The sequence below is a fragment of the Oenanthe melanoleuca genome, chromosome 3 (genome assembly GCF_029582105.1).
Source record: "Oenanthe melanoleuca isolate GR-GAL-2019-014 chromosome 3, OMel1.0, whole genome shotgun sequence".
In the NCBI taxonomy this organism is placed as follows: Eukaryota; Metazoa; Chordata; class Aves; order Passeriformes; family Muscicapidae; genus Oenanthe; species Oenanthe melanoleuca.
The window spans coordinates 34428867-34454671 of NC_079336.1; the positions used below are offsets into that span (position 1 = coordinate 34428867).

The 25805-nt window shown below is 44.1% G+C and overlaps 1 protein-coding gene across 1 annotated transcript in view; it reads right to left on the minus strand.

The window, feature by feature from the left end:
* Positions 1 to 24545, minus strand: part of LOC130251120 (gamma-aminobutyric acid receptor subunit rho-1) — a 29839-nt gene extending 5294 nt beyond the window's left edge. The window contains exons 1-8 of the mRNA XM_056487509.1: positions 24326 to 24545; positions 11779 to 11832; positions 10006 to 10112; positions 8593 to 8660; positions 6626 to 6849; positions 3302 to 3384; positions 2001 to 2141; positions 1411 to 1563 (exon numbers count right to left, since the gene is read on the minus strand). Of these exons, the coding sequence (XP_056343484.1) occupies positions 1411 to 1563; positions 2001 to 2141; positions 3302 to 3384; positions 6626 to 6849; positions 8593 to 8660; positions 10006 to 10112; positions 11779 to 11832; positions 24326 to 24447 (952 nt within the window). The 5' untranslated portion in view covers positions 24448 to 24545. The remainder of the gene's footprint in view (positions 1 to 1410; positions 1564 to 2000; positions 2142 to 3301; positions 3385 to 6625; positions 6850 to 8592; positions 8661 to 10005; positions 10113 to 11778; positions 11833 to 24325) is intronic.
* Between the last annotated feature and the right edge of the window lie 1260 nt (positions 24546 to 25805).

The following is a 25805-nucleotide window of genomic DNA, read 5'->3' on the forward strand; positions in this document are numbered from 1 at the left end:
GTGGCTCCTCACCACACCATCAGCCTCCCAGCCTATGGCCAGGCAGTGGCACTTTGACCCTGTGCTGGCTGCACCCCATTCCAGGCTCAGGACAGTCCATGGAGGGGTCCATGGATTTGAGCTCAATGATCCTTACAGGTCCCTTCCAACTCAAGATAATCTATTACCCTACAGTTCTGAGTATCTCAGCTTCTAGTTCAACCCCTCCACAGCTTGGACACAAGTGAAGCTGCTGCTTTTTCCTGTTTGCCCTGTGTTTTCTGTATGCTAGACTTCTCCTGGGAAGTCCTGCTTCATGAGAAATCACAGAAGTCCCCAGCTGAATCTCACACCTAGTCTGTGCCCTCACTGCAGCAAAAGCAGGGAATGTGGTGCCCCACAAGGCAGTGCTGCCCCACATCACACCCTGGGTGAGCACAATGAGCACATGAGCAAGGGCAGGAGCCCCTGCAGTTCAGCATCACCCTGGCTGTGAGAGCCTCTCCATGGCCTTCTAGTTCAGGGGCTAATTATGTCACTCTAGTGATTACTTTGGAAGTTGAAATTATGTATATAAGCACAAAGGACTGACATCACAGGGGTATCTAGGTGCTAAAAATACTGCTAAGGCAGTGCCTACATCTTCTGCAAAGCCATGACCCATAACCTTATGCTTCTTTTAACGATGTCTTGAGGCAATGGGTGCTGTTTCTAAATTCAGACATGAAAAAGTACCCTATTGCCATCTCTGTTTTGTCTCTCTGTATTCTCTCCACTGAGGAATACGATTTTAAGAATAAATAAAATCCTGAGGCATGTTGCCTGGAATAAGAGGAAGCAAGCTTGAGTTCAGAATCTGCAAAAAAAACCAAACAGCACTTTGCTGAAGGCAAAGCATCCACTTAAGAAGAAGATTTATGTCCATATCACAGTTCTGCTCTTATGGTGACTCCTGTGACTTATGGCCTCATCTCTCAGAAAGATGCTGCAAAAGGGGAAGCTGAATCCCTCATACTGCAGTGCAAATTCATTTAACACGTTAACCTGCACAGCACAGTTCAGCTGTTACCTCCTACTTCCCTCCTCTAGCAAAACTCAATAAACTGAAATTTTGTCAGGGCTGCTGATACTGATTTTCACCTTCTGTCTCACTGAAGTCTCTGAAGGATACTGACACCTGGGCTGTACACATGCCCTGTCTCTGTTTAGAGCAATAAAAGCAGAGTGGGATGTTTGCTCTCAGATTCATCCCAGGTGCATCTTGTGCAAACAGGGAAAGCAACTTTCTTGGCGCTGCAGGGCACGAGGAGAGTTGGCAGCATGAGGGGACACACACCCTGACAGACACAGGGGCAGTGCATTACCCCGATGGTCAAGGCTGTGGCTGCAGCCTTTGTCTCTTAGCTCTGCTGACCACAGGATTGTCTTTACCTAACGGGACTCTGGCAGGAACTGCTCGTCGGTCGATCCAGAAGGACACCCAGGACAACATGACCATGAGAGTGGCAGGGAAGTAGGTTTGGAGCAGGAAGAAGAAGATGTGTCGGCGTAGAGTGAAGTTTATATAGAGGCGATTGTACCACCCTGTGAAGCAGAGAGAATGAAAAAGAGAAGTTACACCAACATCAGACTGCTTTCAGATAGGGTGGTGCTGCACCAGGGGAAATGTGCCTGACCTTCTCCTATCAAAACACAGTTAATGGCTGCAGATCATTGCAATTTACAGAAGAAACTCCTTACTGGACCAACTATCAAAGTCAAAGCCTCTCTCAGGCTAATATCTCCCAGGAAATATAACTTGTGCAACAGAGAGTTTAATTCAACTTAAGACTTGAAGATCCAGACTGCATGACCATTAAGATGGGAGTGTGTGGCAGGGACAGCCAACTTGGTAGAGAAGAGTGGCAGGTCTGATGTGACACAGAGAGAACCCCAGTAGGCAATCCTCCATATGGCCAAGGTCAAGAGAGACAGTTTTCACCCCCTCTTCCCCCAGCTCTGGCAGGTGCTCTGGTGCCCACCTGTGCTGCTGTAAAAGGCAAGCTTTGTGGTGGTGTGAAACTCCTGAATCAGGAACTGGGACAACGATATCCTCTCATCTGTTTTTAGGGAATCGTTCCCATTCTTCCAGTAGAGCATAAGGTCATCTTCAGTGTAGGCATCTAGGGAAGCAGAGCAAACTCAGGACAGTGCACTGAGACAGCTGCTATCACCCCCACAGCCCAGGCTCCCTCAGAACTCCCAGCTGGAAAGCTCAAATTCCCCAATGCCCCCACCAAGGTGCTGGGGATGGCTGTGGCAAGGAGTGGACTAGCCCATTGTCACAGCCCTCAGGCCTGATGCCTGGTGCATTTTGTTAACCCTCCTGTGTCTCTAATCATAGTTTCACACACATATGTGTGTCAAGTAACCCACTGCATCAGAACTTGAAAATTCTTTCTTGTAAACCTCCTAAAATCAAAAAGCAAAGAAAGGGAGCCTGAGCAGGAAGAACCTGCTTGGCGTGATACAGGAACAATCCATCAATGGTCTGAGGGATGCAGGAGAAAAAACTCTTGGGTAAACTTTCTGCCTGTGATGTGCACGTGAATATTACTTTGTTTTTTAATACATGTGGAAGTAGCAGTAATGTTAATCCTTTCAGATGGGTTTAGTAGCAGCTCTTTTCACACAGGGAGAAGAAAAATCAAATATAAATGTATTAAAGCAGAATTAAGATTGTCATTTCTTATTCCAAGCTTAAGAAAGAGAAGAAAATAACTCAAAAAAGCCGAAAGTTTAAAAAGTTGTTACATGAAATCTGGCCAATTCGTATGTGCACCATACTTGTGACAAAGGGCATAAGCTGTGTTTATCTGAAATAGGACTAAGAAGCATAGGAAGAAGGCAGTTAATGTCACTACCCCATTGTGGTTTGTCCACTGTGGATGAGCAGATGGTGCCATGAAGGTTGTATGGTCATTTATCCACGTGTTTGAGGGCACCAGGGCAAACAGGTGCTGCTGGGGACTGCTGACCTGCAGGCAAGTGGCCCAGGGCCCCAGGGGTGGGTGGCAGTGGGGCAGCCTGGCTGGCATTCAGGGCCACTCACAGCTGGTTTTTAAAAACACTTGTTGCAAACACCATCTAATTATTGTGACAAAATACAGGCAGGGAGTTTTTTTTAGTGTTGAAGTCTGATGACTTTGGTTAGAGCTCCCATGAATGTAGTAGCAGGTTAATTTTTGGTATAATTAATTATTGGTATAATTAATTATTGGTATAACACAGTTTGGGTGCCCATGAGGTCCCTTTGGCTCCCCTACACCTCCACTTTACTCACAGCTTTCAATCTCCAGGGAACATGTCTGCGTGTCCAGGGGAAAGCGACTAAAATCCATGTTGCACATTGCTGTTACTGTAACTCTAGGAATAATAAAAATCATTCCATTAAAAACTTGTGCCCTTATGTGACTGAAAAATAGTAAAGCTGTGAGTTTGGTCTTTTATTACACAGCTACAGGCAGCACCATGCAACTGAAAATAAATCCCTTTCATTCAGCTAGATCCACTCTACTTTAGTTAAAGCCATTTCTTCTTCTCAGCAAACTACTGTTAAAAAAGGTGACTGGAAAGTTAGGCTATTACAAATTTGAATTAGATGATAAAGTATTGGAGAAGAAAATGAGGAAGGGCTAAAAGGACACCCCTCCCCCCAGCAAAAATATCTGAAAGGTATCTGTCCTTTAAACAGATGCTTTATATGATGAAACAATTTTCATTCATCAAAGCCATTGTACTGTCATGAGGGATGCAGGTAATTTCCTTGCACACAGTGAATTTCCAGCTGCTCAGTGGGAACCCAATGATCACACAAGAGAATCAGCCACCAGAGGGCACAGGGCTGGAGCTGGAATGCAACAGTGACCACCGAGATGCTCTGGCTCATCAGTCAAAATCTCTGGCCTTGCTATAGTCTGATTATCACATTTTTAATAGCATAATTTGGTGTTTGAACCAGAAGCAACCATAAATCTTGGGTCTATTGGTTTGTACTCAAGAGAAGTAAATGAAAATAAAAGTATTAATCATATTGGGGAAAGAATCAATAAGTTATAGAAGGGTTAGTGGTAGAGAGACATCTGTCACATGATAAAAATACAATGCAATCCCTTATGTTAGTAGTCCTTCTGCACCAGCGGGTTCTGTCTGATCTTGCTTTCCTGTCTGGATTTATCCTTGGAGCGAAAGTGCTTGGCTCAAATGGAAGTTTAGGTGCCAGTAAGATCTATGTGGTTTCCAAGATGAGAAAACAATTTCTGGCAAAGAACCCTAAAATGGCAGACACCAAAGAAAAATACAATCTGCAGGCAAAGGCATTCAGCAAGGCAGACAGCAGTAATGGCCTGTTTGTTCTTATTGAAACTCTGCCTATTTGCCATTGAAAGCATTCACCACCACCTTGTACCAGGCAATTGTTTAAGCACAAGGTTGTAGAGGATCTGAGTAGTTTGATGTTCTCCTGTTCCCATCTTTAGATAACCCTAAATGCTTGCAATGCAGAGGATTGGCAGCTAAATGAGTGTGTAGGCAGGCATGCTATAGATGAATATTATGTCATATTCTTGTCCTTTTTTATTGGACTCAGGACCTGGCCAAACTTTGCAAAGGTCTAAAGAATACCTGAACCTCATCTAATCTGCTGAGTGAAGAAAAATCTTTGATAATGAGAAGGAAGACAATGCTCAGGCTATGAATTCAAATGAACTGTAAGATAAAAATATCAAAGAACAAAAGAATTCTTGTCAAACTGATGCCTCCTAGGGAATCAAGAATTTCTTTGCTTGACTTTTTTGTAGAATCATGGAACACCTTGGCAGGCTGAGAAGTTACCCCCTCACCTTGTGGCAGGCTCAGCTTCACCTCTGCCAGTACCAACATTTCCTAAAGATCTCCACAAGTGCCTTCTGCAACTTTCTCACTAGTTAAACCTATGAGTCTTGCTGATACTGACCTTTTTTCAGTCAGGTTTTCCTTCTTTTTGTCCTTCAGAATATATTATCTATCATCTGATGCTTTGTTTATTTACCAGGTATTTTGTTATTTCATTGCTGTGGAGGTGATGTTGGCATTCTTGCATCAGAATATAGTACAGAAATTTCTTTTCTAATAGGTTTTTATGGGTCCTTTGGCAATACACGTTTTCTAACTGGATGGAGCTGCAGCCAAGTAAAACAGAAGCACAGATTTTATTTTCTTTTAGAAACTGACAAACTGATTGTCAGAGTTAATTTTTTTTTCACAGTAGCTACTGTGGGAATTGGATTTGGATTTGTCCAGAAAGCAGTGTTAATAACACAGGGATATTTTAATCAATGCTGAGCAGGGCTTCCACAGCAGTCTTTCCTGCTTCTCACCCCAGCCCAAAAAGGGGGAGGCTGAGGATGCACAGGGAGTTTGGGGGGACAGCTGATCCCAGCTGACCAAAAGGACATTGCACAGCATATGGCATCATGCTCAGCACATGAAGTGGGGGAAGAAGAGAGGGGAGAAGTTTGGAATAAAGGCATTCATGTTCCCTAGTGATGGTTACGTGATGGAGCCCTGCTTTGCTGGGGGTGCCTGCACACCTGCCTGCCCTTGGGAAGTGGTGAATTAATTTCTTGATTTGCTTTGCCTGTGCATGGGGCTTTTGTTTACCTAATTACCTGCCTTTATCTCAACCCATGAGATTTTTTTTGCCTTTTACTATTCCAATTCCCTTCTCCCTCCCACCAGGAGGGAGTGACCCAGCAGCTACTTGGGGCTTAGTTGCCAGCTGGGGTTAAATCATGACACAGATGCTCCTCACTTAGCATCTCCAAGCATGAAGGTCTTACTTATCACTATCAAATCTTAAAACCCCAGTTTAATAACATTCAGACTTATGTCAACTGATGAACTATTTGGAAAGTAAGGGAGAAAGCCAGGGCTGGGACCATCCCTCGAGCTAGATGACAAAGCAACGTTTACCAAAAATGTCTCCTGCAAGGAGCTTTCTTGGATTTCACATGAAAAGTGAGCAAAAAGCAGGAAGAGACAAACCAAGTGTTTGGGTTGCTCTAACCATACATGGGAGGCACCATGAGCTATATACCCTTGCTCTGAAGCTTTTCAGTTCACATGCTGAAGGATGTCCCCTGTGTTTTTTTTGCTTTTCATAAAGTGGCACGTTGTATAATTTATATTTCTTCATTATTGCTTTCAAGAATAGCAACTGCACATTTTGCTGAGCCTAGAGACTTTGCTGTGCAGTGAGGTGGATAATTATAACTTCCCTGGGCTTCTCCTTATTACCAGACACTGCCCTTTTATTTAGAATGCACCCGTGGAGCTGCTCCAAGGCACTGCCACATCTGAGTGCAGTTTCCCAACAGGAACAGGGGCTAGCCATGCCCACAAGGTGAAGGGACAGTGATGAAACCAACAATGCTGGCACAGAAACTGTGCTTTTTACAACAGGCACTTAAATGTATTCATACAGGCACTCAGATGTCTGTGGATAGCCAGCACATCCATTATTTTTATGCCTTTTTTTGTATGAACTCATGCAAAAACACAATAGAGGAATCAATTAAGCCACTTTCTCTTTCCACTAATAGCTTGCATTGACGGAATGAGGTTTTACCTGAGGCTATAAAGTACCTTCCCATCTGGCTGGACCCGCAGCATGACGTTGTCTGTGGTGGTGTCGTGGATGAAGGAGCGCTTGGAGTGCACGAAGAACATGTCAGGGACCCAGATCTTCTTCACCAGCCTGCCATCAAAGGTCATGCTCTGGTTGTTGGTGCTGGGGAAGGACAGCCTCTCGTCTTTCCAGTAGTGCCTCAGATAAAGGGTCATGGTGAAGTCCTGCAGCAAACAGCCACAACTTACACCTGATCAGCACAGGAGTGATTGCTCCTCCCTGGGACAAGCCATGAACTGTAAAACACCTCTCCTCAGGGCACATCCACTCCCCAGGCTGCAAGGAGCATCACCAGCTGCAGTTTGTTTGTTCTTCAGGTCAGAGAGATTTACTGATAGATTTAGATTTACTGGGCTCAGACTCAACTCCCTTCTCAAGCTTAACCTTAGTACAGAATAAGGAACTCTGTCACTGATGTGTCCTTGTCTAAAAAGCAAGTCATGATCTTGCCAAGCACCATGGCATTTTTCTATAAAGCTGCACTGAATTAAAAAGTATTGGTTCTGAAAATATAAAATTTTCTCCATTATTATTTTACTAACAGCCAAAATCAACCCCAATTTTTTTTTAACCCAAGGCCATCTAGTGGTTTTCCCATGTTGATGACAGTTGCAACATGACATTAGAGGAGGAACAGGGGCAGTATTCAAAAGCCATGGGAACTAATTCAAGATCATAATGTTTGATTAGAAGAAAAAAAGAATGGGTTTGTTGCCTGGGTTTTGCTTTTTTGCTTTTTCTTTAACTTCCAGGTCTTCGATGTTAGTTCTTCCACTTTGCTTTCAAGTCCCAAAGCTTTTTAGGGCCCTCTGGCCACCTTCACAAGCTTTCTGCTCAACCAGAAGAGGTGAAAGCTCAGGATACCCATGGCTAGCTGCCAGGGTCCCAAGAGCACTGGAATCAGGGAGTCAGCTGGAGGGGTCCCTGGTTCTGGGGGAATGCTCACCCCTGAGGTCAGATGACTGCAGCTATCCCAGCCCACACAAGAGCTGAAATAGCTGCAGTGAGAGGAGCCTGGCATGCCAGCTGTGTCTGCCAGCCACACTGCCCTGCTCCTGGCCCAGCCATGGCAGCAGGTCAGTGCAGGCTCTTTAACCCTCTGTTAATTAGGAGCACAGAGAATCTGGGGCTTCCTGTGAAACCTTCAGAGCTGCTTGATAATTTGGTTGGAAAGTCAAAACATTTTAAAAAATATTCTGTATTCAGGAGTGATTTTTTTCTCTTCCAAAGCAACACCTGAGTTATTGAGAGACATTGTGGGCTATAGAAGATTAAAGACCATCTTGTTCCAAACCCTTGACAATGGCAGGCTATCTTCCACTAAACCAAGATATTCAAAGCCCTCTCCAGCCTGACCTTGAATGAGATGGGGCATCCACAATTTCTCTGGGCAGTCTGTTCCAGTGCCTTACCACACTCTGAGTAAAGAATTTCTTCTTTACATCTGATCAAAACCTACCCTCTTTCAGTTTAAAGCCATTCCCTATTTTCCATTCCTTGTTTTACTTTGGTGCTCTCCGGCCCCTGACTACCTCAGAACTTGTCCAAAGTGACATATATCTGCAGCACATAAGTGCCTTAAAACACATTCATTGGTCTCCTCAGAGCTTTTAAGTGTGTTATCACTACTTAAGAAAATATAGAAACCCAAATCCTTTGAGATAATCTTGGCAATGTTTTCATCATTTTGTCCTAGAAAAAAGAAAGTGTCAGATTTCTTCCTTCTGCTTCAAGGGCCATTAAACGGCAGCATGAGGCCAATAGAAGTAGTTGTTGGCAGATTCTGATCAAACCTGAATCTGCATCTGGAGCTGTGGAGTGCTTGTCCTTGGCAGTGTTCAAACCCATGGACACAAATCCAGCAGCCTGCAAAGTTTGAGTCTCCAGAGGTCCCATCTGTGACTTACCATGTCCACCTCAGAAATGCTGTCCAGACTTTCAACTTGGACATCTACCCCAACAGGAATTGCAGGGCCTAGGGGAAAAAAATGAATTAAGAATTCACTAAGTACAAACCTAGTGAGACAAAGAAATCCTCTGACTTTACTATCTTACAGATAGAAACAGATATTCAGTCTAAAATAGAAACAACAGTAAACCAATAGAAAGTATAAATTATTGGAATTCACAACAAAAATCTCCTAATAACAATTAAAGTAAGTAATGATACTGACCCACTAATGACTTTCTCTTTTTATTGTGTCATCCTACATGTGTCCCTTCAAAATTTAAAAGTAACTTTAATTGTTTTTAGCTCTAGTGCTTGGGTCCAGAACTAGCGAGACAGATTACTGGAAGAGGATCCATTCACAGACAGACCAATGGTGACCCAACCAAGGGAATGTGGGGGATTTTCCCTCACTTTTGCTCCCCTTGCAGGCTGATAAATTCCATGAGAGCTACTATGTGCATTTGACTTTCACAAGATTCAGTGCTGAGCTGTGGGAAAGAAAGGATGACACGAGGGGATACACTGCAGAACACAGGCATGTGCCACTGAGCCTGAGGCTCCTGAGGGGAAGAATCCAACTGTGACCCCATGTATTAGGGATTATGAATTTTTTTCCCTTCTCCAAGCTTTGGCTAGTCCCTCATATACCTCTGGCAATTACAGTCCAGGAGAGCTGTCAAGTAAAATAATGCTCACATTTGTGAACTGCTGTGAAACTGAAATGTTTTTAAATTAATTGAACATGCTGGTATTTGGTATATTGAGCATTTAGCGATAAAATCTTCTTTCATCAGAGTATATAACGGTATCCTGGATTTGAATGACCATCTGTCAGCCAGAAAGGGTAGATAAATTACAACATTCTCTAATCCGATGGGCTGAAGGGAAGCGTGTTCTGCTTCATCCATTTCCCTGAAAGCTTAGGTTGCCCTAGCACACAGCCACAAAACTGTGAGCAAGCACTAACACAGACAGCCAAACTATTTTCTTTTGGGTTATAGATGAATTAAGTGCGGTATGTCATTTGATTATGCACATGTATGGTCACACTAAGACAAAAATTTTGACTTTCCCCCGTCATCCAGGAATAAACATAAGGTGTATTTGCAGATTTTTGTCAGAGGAAAGTATCACTGACCAGCAGGAATAATATATTGCCTGTTAATCACATTTCCATGCCTTTGAGTATGCTTTTTGCTCATCCAGAAGGCTGTTTCACTTAACCTCTATTCCTGAGAGTGCCATGAGTTCACAACTCAAAAGAACAGAAATTAGAGACAGAAAAGCCAATTTGCTTCTGTAGGGCTGTACATATTACAGTATAAATAAGTGTAAAACAGGAACAGTGACAAATGTGCATGTTTCATACCTCCAAAACCTGGTCTCATGCTGAAATCATGGTCATCTATTCGCAGCAGCTGCTCTGACTTCGTCAGGGGAGATTTGGTGATGTCAGGGCTCCGTTTTAAGATTGGGCTGCCAGGAGGAGAGAGGCAGAGCTGTGAGCCCTGAGCAGTGCCCCAGAGAAGTTCACCCTTGTTCCACTCCATTTACTGCTGAGAGCATCCACCCCTCGGACCTGACCCTGGGACTGTGGCAGTGGCTGCAGCATCTCATTAAAAACTGGTTCCTGCACTCAGCATACAGCTTGGGCACCTGTGATAAGCTTAGCCCAGAGAAAACATCTGTTTGGTGCCTTTTTGTCTCTGTAAAATTCCCTCTGCATGCAGCAGTTTGGGGACAGTCATTAAAATGTGTGCGCTGGAGGAATAGTATGTGTGGGTGAGTGGAGAGGGGGAGGCACTCCTGACATTGAGTTATGGCGGAGTTTGAGGCCAGGAATTAGGGAAACAATATATCAAATAAGCTACTGGCTCTTGCCCAGGAACAAAATGGAGACAGTCTGGGAACCAGGCCAGGAGGCAGGCCATTCCCTAACTTGGGACAAAGTGATTAGCTCCTGCCCCAGATTTCCATCAAGGAAAAAAAGCAGCATTACAGGCCTGGGAGGTCTCTGAGCATTAAAGAGCCTGGGAGGGCAATTCCAGAAGCTGTTGGAGTAGCACCAAATGCTGGGCAGAGGAGGCTCTGATGGCCTTCCACATCCAAGATACAAACTGCTGCTCAGTGCCCCAGTGCTTGGCTGGGGTGGGGATGGCAGCAGCTCCTTGGGTGGTCCCTGGTGTAGGGAAAGCCTTTGCTGCCTTCAGGGCCAGCTGCACACCAGCCACTTGGGTGGCAGGAGGCTCAAAAAAGGGAGGAAAAGTTTAGAAAAGATTTTAGAAAAGATGGCACGCTCAGAGAGGCACTCGTCTGAGTATACACAAGACTAGTGAGAAATAGCTCAAAGGAAAACAGGTGGGCAAAGAAACCTGGTGAGGAATATGTTCCTGAGATAGTGCTTCTCCTAAATGCTCATCCATGCTGTACTCTCAAAGACTTGTTGAAAGCTGTACAACAAGAAGCCAATACAACAATCTCCTAACAGAGGCCAGTGGTGGTGTCAGCAGCTCCTCTATCAAATTCTTTATCTGGACTTAGAAAGATGCTTTGTCTAAATTCAATAATTGCTGAGAGGTTTGAGTTGTCTACTTCCTTCAGTGAGTTCTAGTCATGAATTATCCCTCAGGCACTTTAAAAGGTGGCCCCTGCTTCTGCTCGAGGTTTAGTTCAGCCTCTGAAAGAGCTGGGAGTGTTCACTAGGGAAGGTTTGTGCCTGTCCAAGGCAGAGGAGCAGTATTAGCAGGCCAGCGGCAACAAACATTTGAGAGAAGGCTTGACTGTGCTCAGGAGGGGCCTTGTCCTGGCCACTGGCAGCGGGAAGGATGAGCAGCATGATGGAGAGCCCATGGAAGGGGCTCAGCTCTGCAGAAGGGATTCTTGGAGGGGGAGCACGCACTGGCACAGCACAGCAACACAAACCCGAAGGGGAAGCCTGAGGGGATGTGGCAATGGCCGTGGGCTCACCTGTCACCCCCGTGAGGTGTCAGGCAGCGGGGTTTCCTCTGGGGCCTGCTGGACCCGCCGACGGCACGGCTGATACCCAAAGAGAGCTGGCACGTCCGAGTGGTGCCCCCTTCTCCTTTCCCTTCCCTCCCAGCCCAGCCCTGGGCAGCAGCAGCCTCCTGCAGGCCGTGCTTACCTGCCTTGCTTGTGCACCTCGCCGTGCGCTTCCCGTCGCTGCCGCTGCGGCCGGCTGCGGGAAACAGGGAAAAGGGACAGCTCAGACAGCTGGGCACGGGCAGGGGGTGAGGATGTCAGGAGAGAGGCACCAGATCCCTGCAGAGTTACCTTCTGTCACGTGTGAGAGATGGTGCTTACCTTTGTTTTTTTACCCTTTCGTCAAAGGCTGGTGCCAGGCTGTGAATGGTGCCGAGTGGGGAGGGGGAGGATGTCGGGCTCACAGTGGAGGGGAGCCATGATTTTTGTAGGGTGGGATGCCTCTGTTTTTGTCTGTCTGGCCAAGCACCCAGGCAGGCAGCTCAGGTCCCAGCTGCCCAGCTTTGGCTGCCAGCACCAGGGGCTTTGGAGGCAGGAGCTGCCGTGGGGCCCTGGTGGTGGGGGCACAGCCCTTACACCTACAGACCAGAGTCAGCCAGGTATGTTCACGAGAAGAAAATATTTTCAAATTATTTCAGGGAGAAAAAAAAAAGAAAAAACTGTGAAAATGGTTTCTGGCTTCACACCATCTTCTAGCTGGCTGTCAAGAAAGATCTTCTCAGGTCTTTGGCCAATATTTCATTTGATCATTAAAGACAAGATTATAGCTTTTGGTGATGTAAGCACTAGCTTGAGCAAAAGTAACTTTTTAAACATTTAACAAGTCATCTTTAACTAAAAGTAAAAATATTAGCTTGTCTCTGTAATAAATGCTGACTCCAACTCTACCAGTGAGGCTTTTTGCCCATTGGCATGCATTTCAAATCCCTCTGTAGAGATTTACAGTGGCAAAATTCCTTTTGCAATAATGGTTGTCAGCACCTGAGCACCATTGTCCCTTTGGTGTGCAGTGAAGGAACCCCAGACCTTGTGGGACAGTTCCTTTTTGGGCTGGGAACATTCCAGAAGCCAACAGTATGGGAGGGAAATTCATCTTGCTGCTGCCACAGAGAAGCAGACAACCAGGCCAGGGTTGGGCACATGGGGCTGTAGCATTGACTCACTCTGAAGTGAAGCACTGGGTAAGTAGGATTTTTTTCCAAGAATCTACTCTGTGCTTCCCAGAGGAATTCTAGGAATAAGTGCACAGACAGACCTTGTGTTTGGGGGATCTTTGGGCCATGCAGCATCATTGCCATTACAAGAAGCAGCTTCTGTGGCACTGCTTGGACCTGGGCATCACACAGCAAAACACTTGCAAATACAAAATGTACTTTCTGGATTCTTCTGTCTTGTTCTACACCCTTTCTGATATGTCTCACTGCTGCCTGCTTCTCATCTGCTGGCTGTCAGGAAGTAATTTCTTGTGTTTTGAGGATAAGCAGATTCTGGCAACAAGTGACCGATTTACATGACTTTAAGTGCCCTAGTAAACTCTTGGCTGTTCAGGAATAATGCTGGTACTTGAACAGGGATGAAGCAGGCCATGTTCTTGCAATCTCTAATTTTCATTTTCATTTCTTTTGTAGGTCTTATCTAATGCTTCATGGTGGCTCTGTCCCTATTCTGCTTGTCAAGGGAAACTTCAAGGCATGGCCATCATGGATTTGTGGCCAACTTGTACACATCCTCTGCACTCAGCAACCCTGGGTGCTTCCTTCTATTTCCTCAAGGTGTTTCTCTCTCTCCTCTAAATTTATTTCCCTGTCACAAACAAGCATAAAATGTCCCCAGTGCTCCATCCACTGCAGGGTACTGTGTTCATTTGAGCTTTGGTTTGGGTATTTTGCTTCTTTTTGACAGCCCTGTTCCCCATGCCACAGCTCTGTGGCAGCAAAACATTTTTACCTCTTACCCAGTTACTTCAATTTGAAGCCCCATTTCATTCTACACAATAAGTATCTTTTCTGCTCTGGCTCCTGGGGAGTCCTCTGCTGTCTCAATGATCAATGGCAGCTCCATCATGGGACCCCATTCCCCTGCCTGTCTGGGCAGTGAATCGATGGAAAGCTACTGTGGCTTCTGCTGTTTCTGGGTGTTTGCAGCCAGCAGCCTCACCCAGGAGATTCAGCCCAGACACAGTGCACAGATTGCTCAGCACAGCTGGCTGTGAGTGTCCCTCCTGCTTCACAGGGGTGACAGGCTCCTTAAAACTAAGCAACCATTCCTGAGGTAAAATATATTGAATAATGAACAACCCTTTTTCCTCCCCACACAGTATTTATCTCCTATCAGTTACAATGCCTAAAAGGCATTTCATGTCTCATGAAGCAAAAAGGATTGCAGGGTTAGGACTGACAGTGTCTGATTTTCAGAAGAAACAGTCCAACCATGACATCTGAAGGTCCCAGCAGGCATTTCCAAATGCCCAGCTTCACAGGACATGTGCCAGAGGAATGTCAGGTCCACAATGTGCACCAGAAACCCCACAGTACTTTTCATCTTGGAAATAAGAGCTTTTGGAAGCAATCAAAAGGAATGTGTGAGAGGTCATTACCCATTGTAGCATTTTAGTTTGCAGTTCCTTCTGCAACATACATGTCCACCTATGTTCTCACAGATCTTTATAGTACCAATACACCTCTGTCAATCCCATGGCCATCCTGCCAAGACTTTGCTCCCTGTAGGGATTTGTGCTGCCTCCACTGCCCTCTCCTGCCTTGCCTGGATGTAATTTGATGGGAAGACCAAGCAGAACACAGATGCTGGCATTCCCCTGGCCATCCTGGCACAAGATCTGTGCAGCACAGCAGGTGCAGGATGGGAGGCACAGCACAAGCTGTCCACCCCTGCTCACACAGGGATGGGGGGCCCAGAGCTGAGTGCATGAGGGACTTCCATCACCTTCTTTACTTTCCAATTAGAAGTCCTGCTGAAAACTGGCTCAACAAGCTCCATATCCCCCACTGCCTTGCATCAGCATTAAGCAAGTCTGTGGATCAGCCTCACTGCAGCACAGCATGTGCTGCAGAGCTCATATCTGACAAAATTAAGCAGGAGAGGGTAGCGAGGCAGCACAAGTCCCCACAGGGAAAAAGGTCTTGGCAGGATGGACATGGATTGGCAAAGGTGTACTGGTACTATAGAGATCTGTGAAAAGTGTAAAAGTCTTATTAAATACCTATTGAATGCCTACATATTTGACTAGGCTTTGCTTCTCCCTGTTTTTTGACCAGTTTGTGACTGGGATTCATACCACAACAGCATCCTGTTAAAGGCCAAAACCAGACAGGGGAATGCTGGGTTAGGGAATGGGGGAGAAGCAAAAAGGAACTGGGGATTGTATGTACAAACATACAAGAGGTTCCTACAGGGAAAAAGTAGGGCAGAGACAAAGGGAGCTGGGATCTGCAACAGCACCAGTGCTTTGGGTGAGACTGAGCTGTGAGAAAAGAGGCTGGATGGGCAGAGGTGGGGAGGGAAGGGAAATATTGTATAATGACAGAAGATTATCAGAAGGAGCAGGGATGAGAGGAGACATCAGACTCAAAGAGTGCCTCATCATTTTGTGTGATGGCTCCTGGGGAACAGAGAGCCGGGACAGTTCTTCATGAGTAGTGGTGTCCCCTCACCACAGAGGTAATGTCCAGCCCCTAGAGACATGTGAGCCTTGCTGGGCTAAAGAACTTCCCAGCCTGTACCCCAGGGGAGGAAAGGAGTGTTTGGAACAAAGAGTTCACAGAAAGTCCCACCATAGCCTGCCTCTGGAAATGAGTTGGGAAGGCCTTCTCAGCAAGCAGGAGATGCTGGTGGATAGGAGGTGCAGCAAGTCCAGGTGAAGACTGAAGAGTTGTCCAGAGCCCAGAGAAGAGCTTTGCAGGGGGAGGAAAAGTGAGGTAGCTAAATGGGAAGAAAACCCACCCAGCACCTGAGGAAGGAAAGAGCAAACATGAAATGGGAGGAAGCTGCTTTTACCTCGTGACTTCACCAGACATGATCCACTGTGTCACACATTAATTCCCTGGGGATAATGTAGGATAGAAACCCACTAATTTGTAATCAAACTGAGAGACTTGCAAAGCCATGAGCTGTAAACAAGAGTAAGAACTGAGGAAAATTTATCATGATTTTTTTTTTTTTTTTTTTTTTGGCATTTGTCAAGCCCTTATTTGTTCGTAATTATTTTGGACTATGTGTCTCTATTAGTAGGTTTAAAGATTGTGAAGAAAGGTGATATATTGCTATTATAATATATATTGTTACATATACAGGAAGGAAGGAGAAAATAGCACTATTTTGAAATTTACATCACGAAGTTTGAGAAACTGTAGGATTCAGAGCTCTTCAACCATCTTTTCTTTTTTTTGAGTGATACAGAAAATTCAGTGACAGCCCCATTTAAATCCATTTACTTGAATACAGGTCAGTCTCAGAATCCAAAATATGAAGGAGACAACCTGTAAAAGTTGCATTTCTTTTGCTCTTTGCCTGGACATAAACACTGACTAAAGAAAAAAAGGGAGCATACATACACATATTGATTACTCACAGAAAAGTCATGCCACCTGAGATATTGACACGGTACCTGATATTGCAAAAATGGAAGAGCTCCTAAGTTGCAGGAATTGCATCCAGTGTATGGGTGTTTATTGAGTTTTGTGTCAACATATGTTGAAAGGAAGAGTTGGAGGAAGCAGAAGGTCCATCCTGCCAGACAGGAGGAGGCAGACATGGTGCCAGGACTCAGCCAAGTAAAAAAGAGAAACAGATGAAGGGAAGAGGACAGCTAATGGGGCAATGCAGAACGTGCTGAAAGGTTTCATGTCTGACCCAGTCTCAGAAGAAAAGTTGACTTGCAAGCTGAGATGAGCACAATGTAGATCAGGGAAGGGCATTAAGGAGTGTTTAAAAAGTTGGAGGTTTTAAGTCACCAGAGGGTGATGGCATTTCCCCAGGAGCACTGGGGAGCAGCTGCTACAGACTCTGAGCTGTAAGCCATCACCTCCAAGGACTCCTCAGAGATGTGTGATGCTCCTGTGAGGGTGAAAACAACACCTGGTTTTAAGAAGGGTGCAAAAGAAGGAAGTTGGAGTTTTGACATCTGAAAATAATTGTGACAAACTCAAGTGATCCACTGGTCTGCCCCTCCTCCAGGAAATAATGAGATTATAAAGATCAGTCAGGGTGAATCTTTGCAATAATTGACGTCAAACCAGTCTGATGTCGTGTCTGATGGTGTAACTGGCTGCCTTAGTGTAAGCAGAAGGAAAAGGAGATTTGAGTGAGGTTTTTAATATTGCATTACTAAACAAGGGAAATAGGGTTGAGATGAAACCGGGACTTTGAACATGGTTGAAGTACTATGGTTAATGTAATGCCATTAATCTGCTGCTGAGAGACACTAAATAACATTTCACAGACTTCATCCTGGAAATAGCTGGTCAATATTTTCAATAATAAGGCAGATGACAGAACTATAAAACTCAGGCATGAGGGCATGCTTGGAAGAGAAATGGGCATTGGGGGTCTAGGGTCACAATTCAAAGCAGCCACAATGTGTTGGAGAAAAGATCTGATGTCACTATGACAAATTGCAATAAAATATAATACTAAAAATTTCATAGAATATGGAGACATAATTGTATGAATGATGAATGGGAAATAACTAGCTAAAAAAATAGAATTGTAATAGAATAGAATAGAAAAGGCAGAATTGCAACAATTCTACTGTTGAGGCAATGTTAAGAAATATATTGGCACAAGAACAGAGAGAGATTTAAAGTAAATGGATTGAACAGTAACAAGTCAACAGGCTTTTACCCAGAAGAAAGCCAAATAAGAAAAAGTTGAATCAATTGTCATTGGTGATACAGGACTGGAAAGTAAGAGCTTTCCACTTCTTTGGAACTCTAAAAAGCTGTTCTGCTGGACTAATTAGCTACAAAGACAGTAAAAGCCACCAAAAGTAGACACCAGATAAATATAGTGTGTATTGAAGGAAATAAAGAGGCAGTTTTGACTTTTCTCAAAGGATATTATGCCCTTTAGAATTATGGAAACATTAAATTTGGAAAAGACCTTTAAAATCACCAAGTGCAACCATCAATTTGGGACCATCACCATGTTCACCATTAAACCATGTCCTCAAAAGTGATATCCACGTTTTTTGAACATTTCCAGGGATGGCGACTCCACCACTTCCCTGGGAAGCCTGTTCAATACTTCACAACCCTTCCCATGAAAATATTGTTCCTAACATCTAATCTAAACCTCTCCTGGTGTAACTTGAGGCCATTTTTTCTTGTCCTGTCACTTCTTACCTAAGAGAAGAGACTGGTGCCCATCTCACTACAACCCCTTTCAGGCAGCTGTTGTAAAAGAATGGCCTTCTCTAAAAAGTTAGTGACCTTGTAGACAAGAGTGATCAAGATGACACTGTATCTCAAGTTCCAAAGAAGTGTTGACAGGTCCTTCTCCTAGAGAAATCAGTCAGATAGAAACTCCCCACATATGAAATGGTTACACATATGAAATGGTTACAAAACAAGAAACAGGAATTATGGAGAGTTTTTACCATTAAGAAAGTTTCTCAATGTAGTCCTATGAGACATATGATAGGATCACTGTTGTTCAATAGCATTATAAATTATTTTGGATAAAAGAGTAATTACTGAAATCAATATTTACTGAGGGTGTGTAACTGTTAAAATCAGAACTATGGATGGAGAATTGCAGCAGAATTTCATGACTTCAGAAAAATACAGTGCTAGCAAATTCAGGAAAGTGTACATTGATTTCTACTTTGTATTTTTAATTTTTCCCATTTTGCTTTCAGAAACTATGTTAGAATAGTGATGGTCTCCAAACCAACTGCTAAGGAAGTGTCACTGTGGTATTTCTTGGTAAACATCAGCTTAATGATGCACAGTGCCCAAGGAGGCAAACAATGGTTCAGCATTACTGGGAACAGAGCAGCAAACCAGACATTTCAGAAGACATTTCAGTGCTGTTAGCAGCACCAAGGCATGTCCACATCTCACACGTCCAATGTCCACAGCTAGAAAAAGTAGAAAAAGAGTCAGAGAAGAGATCTTGGAGGTGGAGAAGCCTTCCAGGCAGCCAATTGGCCAAGTGATATGGTGCAAGCATATGAATTCAGGAGTGCTTGGTGCAGGTGGGCAGGAATCTGTCACTCAAGACTTTCCACAATGCATAGCAAGAAGAAATTTGAAAGAAAATACATAAACATGGTGTGTCATCACACTGTGAAATTCACTCTGAAATCTCTGCGTGCTTTCACACAAGTGAGTTTGGAAGGTGATTGAGCATTTTAGAAGAAAACCCATCATCATTTCAGACGAGAACTCAACCCTGCAATGAGAAAATCAATTTATATGCACTCAGGAGGGAAGGAATTACCTTGCAGCATCTTTGAATTGGTTTGGGGTCATTTTTTATTTGGCTAGGCTGCACTCAGCCTGTTGAGTCTTCTCACACCAGCTCACAGAACACATTGCAGTAATGGTGGGCCAGAAGAAAAAGTGAAGCTGCTGATCCTGAGCAAGTTGCTGTGTTAGCTGGAGCTTCTATCACTAGGTGCCAAGTAAAGTTGCAAAGTACTTGTGTGTATGAGCACAGCTGCAGAAGTGCCAGAAGAGACTGTTCTGCCACAAATGAAACAAATATAGTTAGGAAGCTTTGTGGCAGATAGACCCAAAGTAAATCCTAGAAGGGATGAAAGTAGGCTGGTGATAATGATAAAAGTAGAAAATAGAGTCTTCCAAGCATTATCACTTGCTATGAGAAGCAGAGGGGGACACTTATGACTAATCTACGAAAAGGTGCCAAGCACAATTGAAATTTCTTGAAGGAACAACAGGGTGAAAAGGCAAATGAGAGAAAAATCAAAGCAATAAAAAATAAGCTAACATATAACAAGATAAAGAGGGGGAGCACTGTTGGAGGGGGGAAAAAAAGGGTTTGAAGTAAGACACAAAATAATAAAGTTAAAAGCAACAGGGTAAATCTTGGGTAGGTCTGTGTGACAAAGGCAAGGGATGTGGCTACAGACAAAAAAAATGACGCAGGTGAAGCAGAGGGCAGAAAAAGAGACAAAAAAAAAAAGAAAAAGAGAAACAGCTTATTGAAGAAGAGAAGAAACCTTTAATGAGGGAAAGAAAAAGAGTGGAGGAGATGAAGATAAAAGGGGGAAAGGGAAAGGCAAGTTCCTAACCGGGGAAATGGAGAGATACCACTTGCACTGGCCTGAAGTCCTGGGCTTCTTGCTTTCCTGAGACCCAGCACTGCTGGAGTAATTGCTGTCCAGACACAACTCCACCTGATCCTGGAAAGCAATGTCTTGGGAGAGGCTCACTGGACCTAGATCACCACTGACAATGTGGCAATGCCTTCAACAGGCATTTTACAGTCTTACCAAGCACTCCAGAAATCTGATCTAAAGACAGCTTGTTTTGTTTATGCAGATGGGTTACTATTTGGAAATAAGAGTGAGGCAAAATGATTACAGCATGGTCAGGGAATGGTAGGGACATGACTGACAACACAAAGTGAGTCTTAGGTAAGATTAAACAAACATGATCTGTAGATCTTTTACAGTGAAATCTCTTCTATTGAGAGCTGTTTGCCTGAAAGGTGGTTTTAATGCTGTCCAGGGAGATTTTAGTGTTAAAAGAGATTTTTCCCCAGCAGTTAGCTCTGGCAGAACAACATGGCTCAGCTCCAGAACAGTTCTTTTCCTATCTCTCATCCTCTCTAGTAGATTCTGCAAGTCTAATTAGCAACGCAGGCTTTGGCCCTTTTGTTGGCACAACGATGTTGTGACTTTTAGTGAGCCTTTGCATCACTCTAGTGAACCCCCCCGAAGGCTGGTGGCTTTCCAAGAGCCTGAGCAGTTGGGAAAACAGCAGACAGCTCTCAGTGTTCTGGAACTCAGCTCTTCCCTGTAGGAGTTCTGGCACTCTGAATCCAGCAGGCATAAAAAGCCTGGCAGTCCCTGCAGGTTTTGCACACGGCTGACTGCAAACTGTGAACAGGTCTGCAAGGTGAGAAAGCTTTTATTTTTATATTGCTGCTCTTTGAAGTGAAATTCCTTTGAGGTGATTTGTCCTGGAGATTAGCAAAAATAAGTAGTTGAGTCTTTGACTGGCACACAGACGTTTTTACAGTGAATTACAATATTTGAGGGCTCTGTAGGAAGTCCCATGCAATAAAGCTATCTACTCTGCTGCTTTCACTGTGACTGTCTGCACACTTTAACCTAGACTGATTTGCCATTTTCTTGTCACACTATGTCCTAAAGCCTCAGCAGCTTTATTTAAGGAATTATTTGGGACCTTTTTCAAAGTTCCTGTCATGCAAACCCAGTCCTCACAAGACTGTGGTGCATGCATGAACTATTGTGGGCAAAACCTCTCCTGTCTGCTCAAAATTGTGATAGAGAAAGTGTCTGACCCTGCAGCTCCCCATGTTTACCATATCTCTAGACTGTGAAGGCTGTGAATGTGAGCTCAGCTGGATCTGGACAGGTGAAAAGACAGACCCTGGAGCTGAAATCTGCAGATCCAGCAGTGAGCTTTAATTTGAAAGCAGAGCTCAGAGCAAGTGAGTCTCCTTGGAAGAAACTACCACACCATCCAAAGACACAAGCTAAAAGGCTGGGTATTCCTCCATCAGCTGCACCATGAGAATCAGGAGCCAAGCTGGACACGTCTGTCAGGGACAGCAGGATGCTGGCAGCCCTCCCAATGTGGCAGGGCTGTACAGCAGGTGCCTCTGCCATGTGCCAACCCCGGTGCCTGGCACTGAGCCCTGGCACTAGGGCAAGATGATCTTGTTGTTCTGTAGGGATTCTGGAGGTTAGGGAGGCCATGGATGCAAATCAAGCCGTCCTGAGCATCCTGTGATGGTGTGGAGCCAGCCTTTCCCACTTCAAATAGATTTTCTCATCAATCTCCACTGATGTTTGTGTCTTTCTTCAGAAGGAAAAGGCTACAGTGAAGGGATGGATTTCCATCCTGGTCCTTACCACAAGCCTTATGGAGCAAGAGATAAGAGTGTTCAGAGATGAGTAAAAAGGTCAATTACTATAACTTCTCCTGCATAAAAGCCGTTCAGAGCTGGGTGTTGAAGAGAGGGGGAAACAGAATCAAATCCAAAATGTTCAGGAGCAATATTGTCTGCAAGTTTTTCTGATGTAATATAGCATTCTCCATTGCTCTGTTTTGAATCCAGGATCTAACTCTGGTGGAAAAGGGCATGGACTTTGAAGTGCTAAGGAATCATGCCTATTTCAAAGCTGTTTCATATAACCAGCACCATAAGAGGCCACCCCATGAGAACAAAGAGGCTTGGCTGTGCCTCTCAGATGAGGTGTTCTGCCATACAGATGCCTGGTAGTGTTGGGTAGGCATGATCTCCCACTGGGAGATCCTATTTGCAATCCCAGAAGGTCAGGGGATTGCCTCTGCAAACATGGCATCCAGCCCTGATGTCAATCCTGAAAAACCAGTGAAGAGACAGAGGAAAACAAGCAAATGGCTGGGTCAAAGCTTGGGAAACATCCCACACTGAGAAATGTAAGAAGCTGAACCTCCTGAATGTATGTAAGCAGAGATGAAGGGAGGCTTGATCCACCTACAAATACCTTGATGGAGAGGAGACAAGGTAGTATAAAACAGGACCAAATGGATGGAAGCCAGAGTTAAAAAATACTTGCAGTCCTGTTCTGGATTTGACATTGAAGATTAAGGGTTTGGTACAGAAGGGTTTGTTTTTTGTGCTTAGGAGGAAATCCCAAAGTCCTCTGGTCATCCTATAGATGGCCATGATCATCTGTTTTTACCTTACATGGGTGTCTCACAGGCTGCCCCATCACAGGGCAGGGTGTGCACTGCTGATGGACAGCCCTACAGCCACAGGCCAGCTGTGCTCCTCTCTCCCCATCAGCCCTCCTCAACATCATTGTGCCCTACTGATGAAGAAAAAGGCAAGAAGTGACCTCCCAGGCCAGCTGGGCACTATGTGAGGGCAGTGGAGCCAATTCTCCAGAGCCACACCACCTCAGGGCTTTCTGATGGGCTTACCCTGGAACAATTGCACCTCATGTACAACTATGGGTGAAGAGGCAGCTCCTGCATTTACTGAATAGTATTTCTTTTCCATTGTCACACGTTTTTAACACTTTTCTGCTTTGATTTGTTATATTCTCACTTAATTGCACTACATTTAGTGCAGTGTGGAGCTTTCCTTAAGGATGATAAATAAGAAGATGGCAGTGTGCACACATTCCTCTCCTTGGGTGCTTCCCAGCTCACACAGTGGCACCTTGCTTCTTATCCCTTTAACTTGCACAGCCAACACAACACCTCTGCTGTCACTGTCATGAAGCTCCAACAAAAAAAAAAAAAAGAGATTTTGGCCTGTCTTGCACCCATATTGCCTCTGGTAATGCATCCCCTGGGGGCTGGTCATGAAGAGAGCACTGCATCCATTTTGCCAGTTATACCTCCATGGAGGTGGTGTCAGTGCTAAAGCCACTTCCAAGGTATAAAATGGTTCATGGATCCCCAGGTATCAAGTGGGACACTGCAGTCATTCTGTAAGGTGCCCCTCACCTGCTACAAGGGGCTGTAGGAAGATAAAAGGCACAGCACTTTCCATTCCTTTCAGCTTTTTGTTGTTTTTTTTTTCTGAAGGCTAATATGAGTGGTTTGAATTCCTCAGACTGTGACATTCCTGCATTTCCATCCCTACACACTTTGGAGTACTGATGATGATACTGAGTCTTTAGAGAACAGCACTATAGTAAAGCAGAGACAACACAGGTTCAGTCTGTCACAAGCAGAAGTACACAGCATTTAAACAAAATTAAATGTGTCAGCTATATTCTTACATTAAAGAAAAAAAACAGGTATTTTTTCCTCCAGGTGTAACATGTTTTGTGTCTGAGCATAAAAATCCTCACACCAAGTTCCAAATATTTCCCAAATAAAATATAAATTATCAGAACTCAGTTGTAGCAAAAACCCTTCAACTCAAATCCTCTTAAAATGGCTGTCTACAAGATAGTGAGAGCAAAATATAGCATAGTCTTTTTGTCAGAGAGAGATAGAGAGACAAAGAGTAGACAATATTTTAAATAATTTTAGCATATTAATAAAATACACCATTTCTTCCAATAACTGACCATTGCCTTGATGAGAGACTCCACTTTTTTCCTTTTAAAAGGTCTTTAAAACAAATTACATTGAAAGAATAAAACAGATTCTGAATATTTTTATCTGAGATCTCAAGTCCATCTAATCTTCAGTGAATGCAACAATTCTCACGGACCTAAATTTCATTTTCACTTTCATGTAAATAGTCTATCACATTTTAACCACTATAAATATAAATACTTCTTTTTTTGTAGCCTTTCAAACTTTGAGACACTTCAGAAACCTATTTTCTGAAAGAAGCAGTGATTTTCACTGTAGAAAATGCATTAAAACTTACTCATTGGCAAAAGAAACAACAGAAAATATTTTTGCCTGAGAGATCACAGTCTGCAAATGCAAGCTCATTTTATCATCACTCAAAGCATTACATTTATCCAAACTGTAACTACTTGAATGTAAAAAAATGAGACTCACCTGCCTTTTTTGTATACCTCATGTATTTCTTTTCCTTGGCGGTGGGTTCTGCATTCAGTGGATAAAATCCATCCCCACAGCAGGAGGAAGATGCTAAAATGCATTTTATGGACAGTCAACATGTTAACTGAAGGTCCTGTATCCAGAAATAGTCCATACAAGAAAAAGAAAACCTAAATGTAGATCCTGTTTCTCTTTTTAAGACATTATCGGTCTGATCGTTATTGGGAGGATGTTTACTCATACAAAAAATCATCCTGCAGTATTTAATCTGGACAGTGGGGAAAGCAATTTCCACTAAACCTATAAATCCTTCTACGTCAGATGGCAGGGATTTTCTAGCAGTGTCGAATTCACGTATTCTCAGAAAACAATTATTTTAGTCCAAACAGGCTATTTTATTAATTGGTTTAAATTGAACCCTATTCAAATACCTGTGGCACATACATATATATTTCTGCCTTGTTAAGTGAAGTAGTGCATTTGGTCAGGTTGATGTCATTGGTAACTCTTTAATCACCAAACTTATCTGTGTAGCAGTAATGTTTCTTACAAGCATTGCAATACATTGAAAAGTATTAATAAACATATATCAGTTTACAGGAAAAAAAATTTAGCTCTAGGAGCAGCATTGATCCTGTATGTTCTTCTACATTACTTTAGTATCCAGTGGTGCTCTGGCCAGAGTGGTCAGTACTTTCACCACTTGTGTTCTGCTGAGTGTCAGGAAAGGATCCAGTGCTCAGAGGAACAGGGAAGGACAGAATGGGGGAGAGGGCTCTGCCCTCTGCACAGGGATTTTTGGAGACATCCTGCCAAAATCGAGCAGCAAATACCCACCAGAGCTGCAGGAGAACTTGGGGGCCTGGTCTGTCAGCTCTCATGTTGCTGGCAAGATCCTCATCTGTGGTGAAGAAAATAGAACAGCATGGGCAGAAACAGGACAGGCTGAGCCAGCCATGCTGCCCACCAGCTTGGAGCTCACACCCTCCACAGCTCCATGTTCATCCTCCTTCTCCTCTGTGCCTCCCCCAAGCCCTCACAGCTCTGGCTCCTACTTGTGCCTTCTCATGGAGACCTCTCCTGTTCCTGCTAACACCATCACCCCTTTGCTGAGCAGACTCTTCTTCCTCTGCCTGTTACCTGGGGATTTCTACTCAGAGCAGTTGGTCAGGTCACCCATCCCTTTCTACAAACCCTGGGAAGCAGATCTCCACCTGGCCTGAGCTGCTGTGGCTTTACTGACTTTGGTGAGCATTTACACTGCCTTGGGATCCATGGGAAAGGCACACTGAAATGCGGTAACATTTCATTCAACCAATAAAGATTCAACTTCACGATTTGTGGGGGTAAAATGTTTCCTACACAAACTCACACAGGCTTCAAGAGATGAGCAGTCAACCACCAGCAGTTTGTTGTGATGATTGATCAGTGCTACTGTTTAAAGAAGTTGTACCCACTTAACTTTGAAAATCACCTG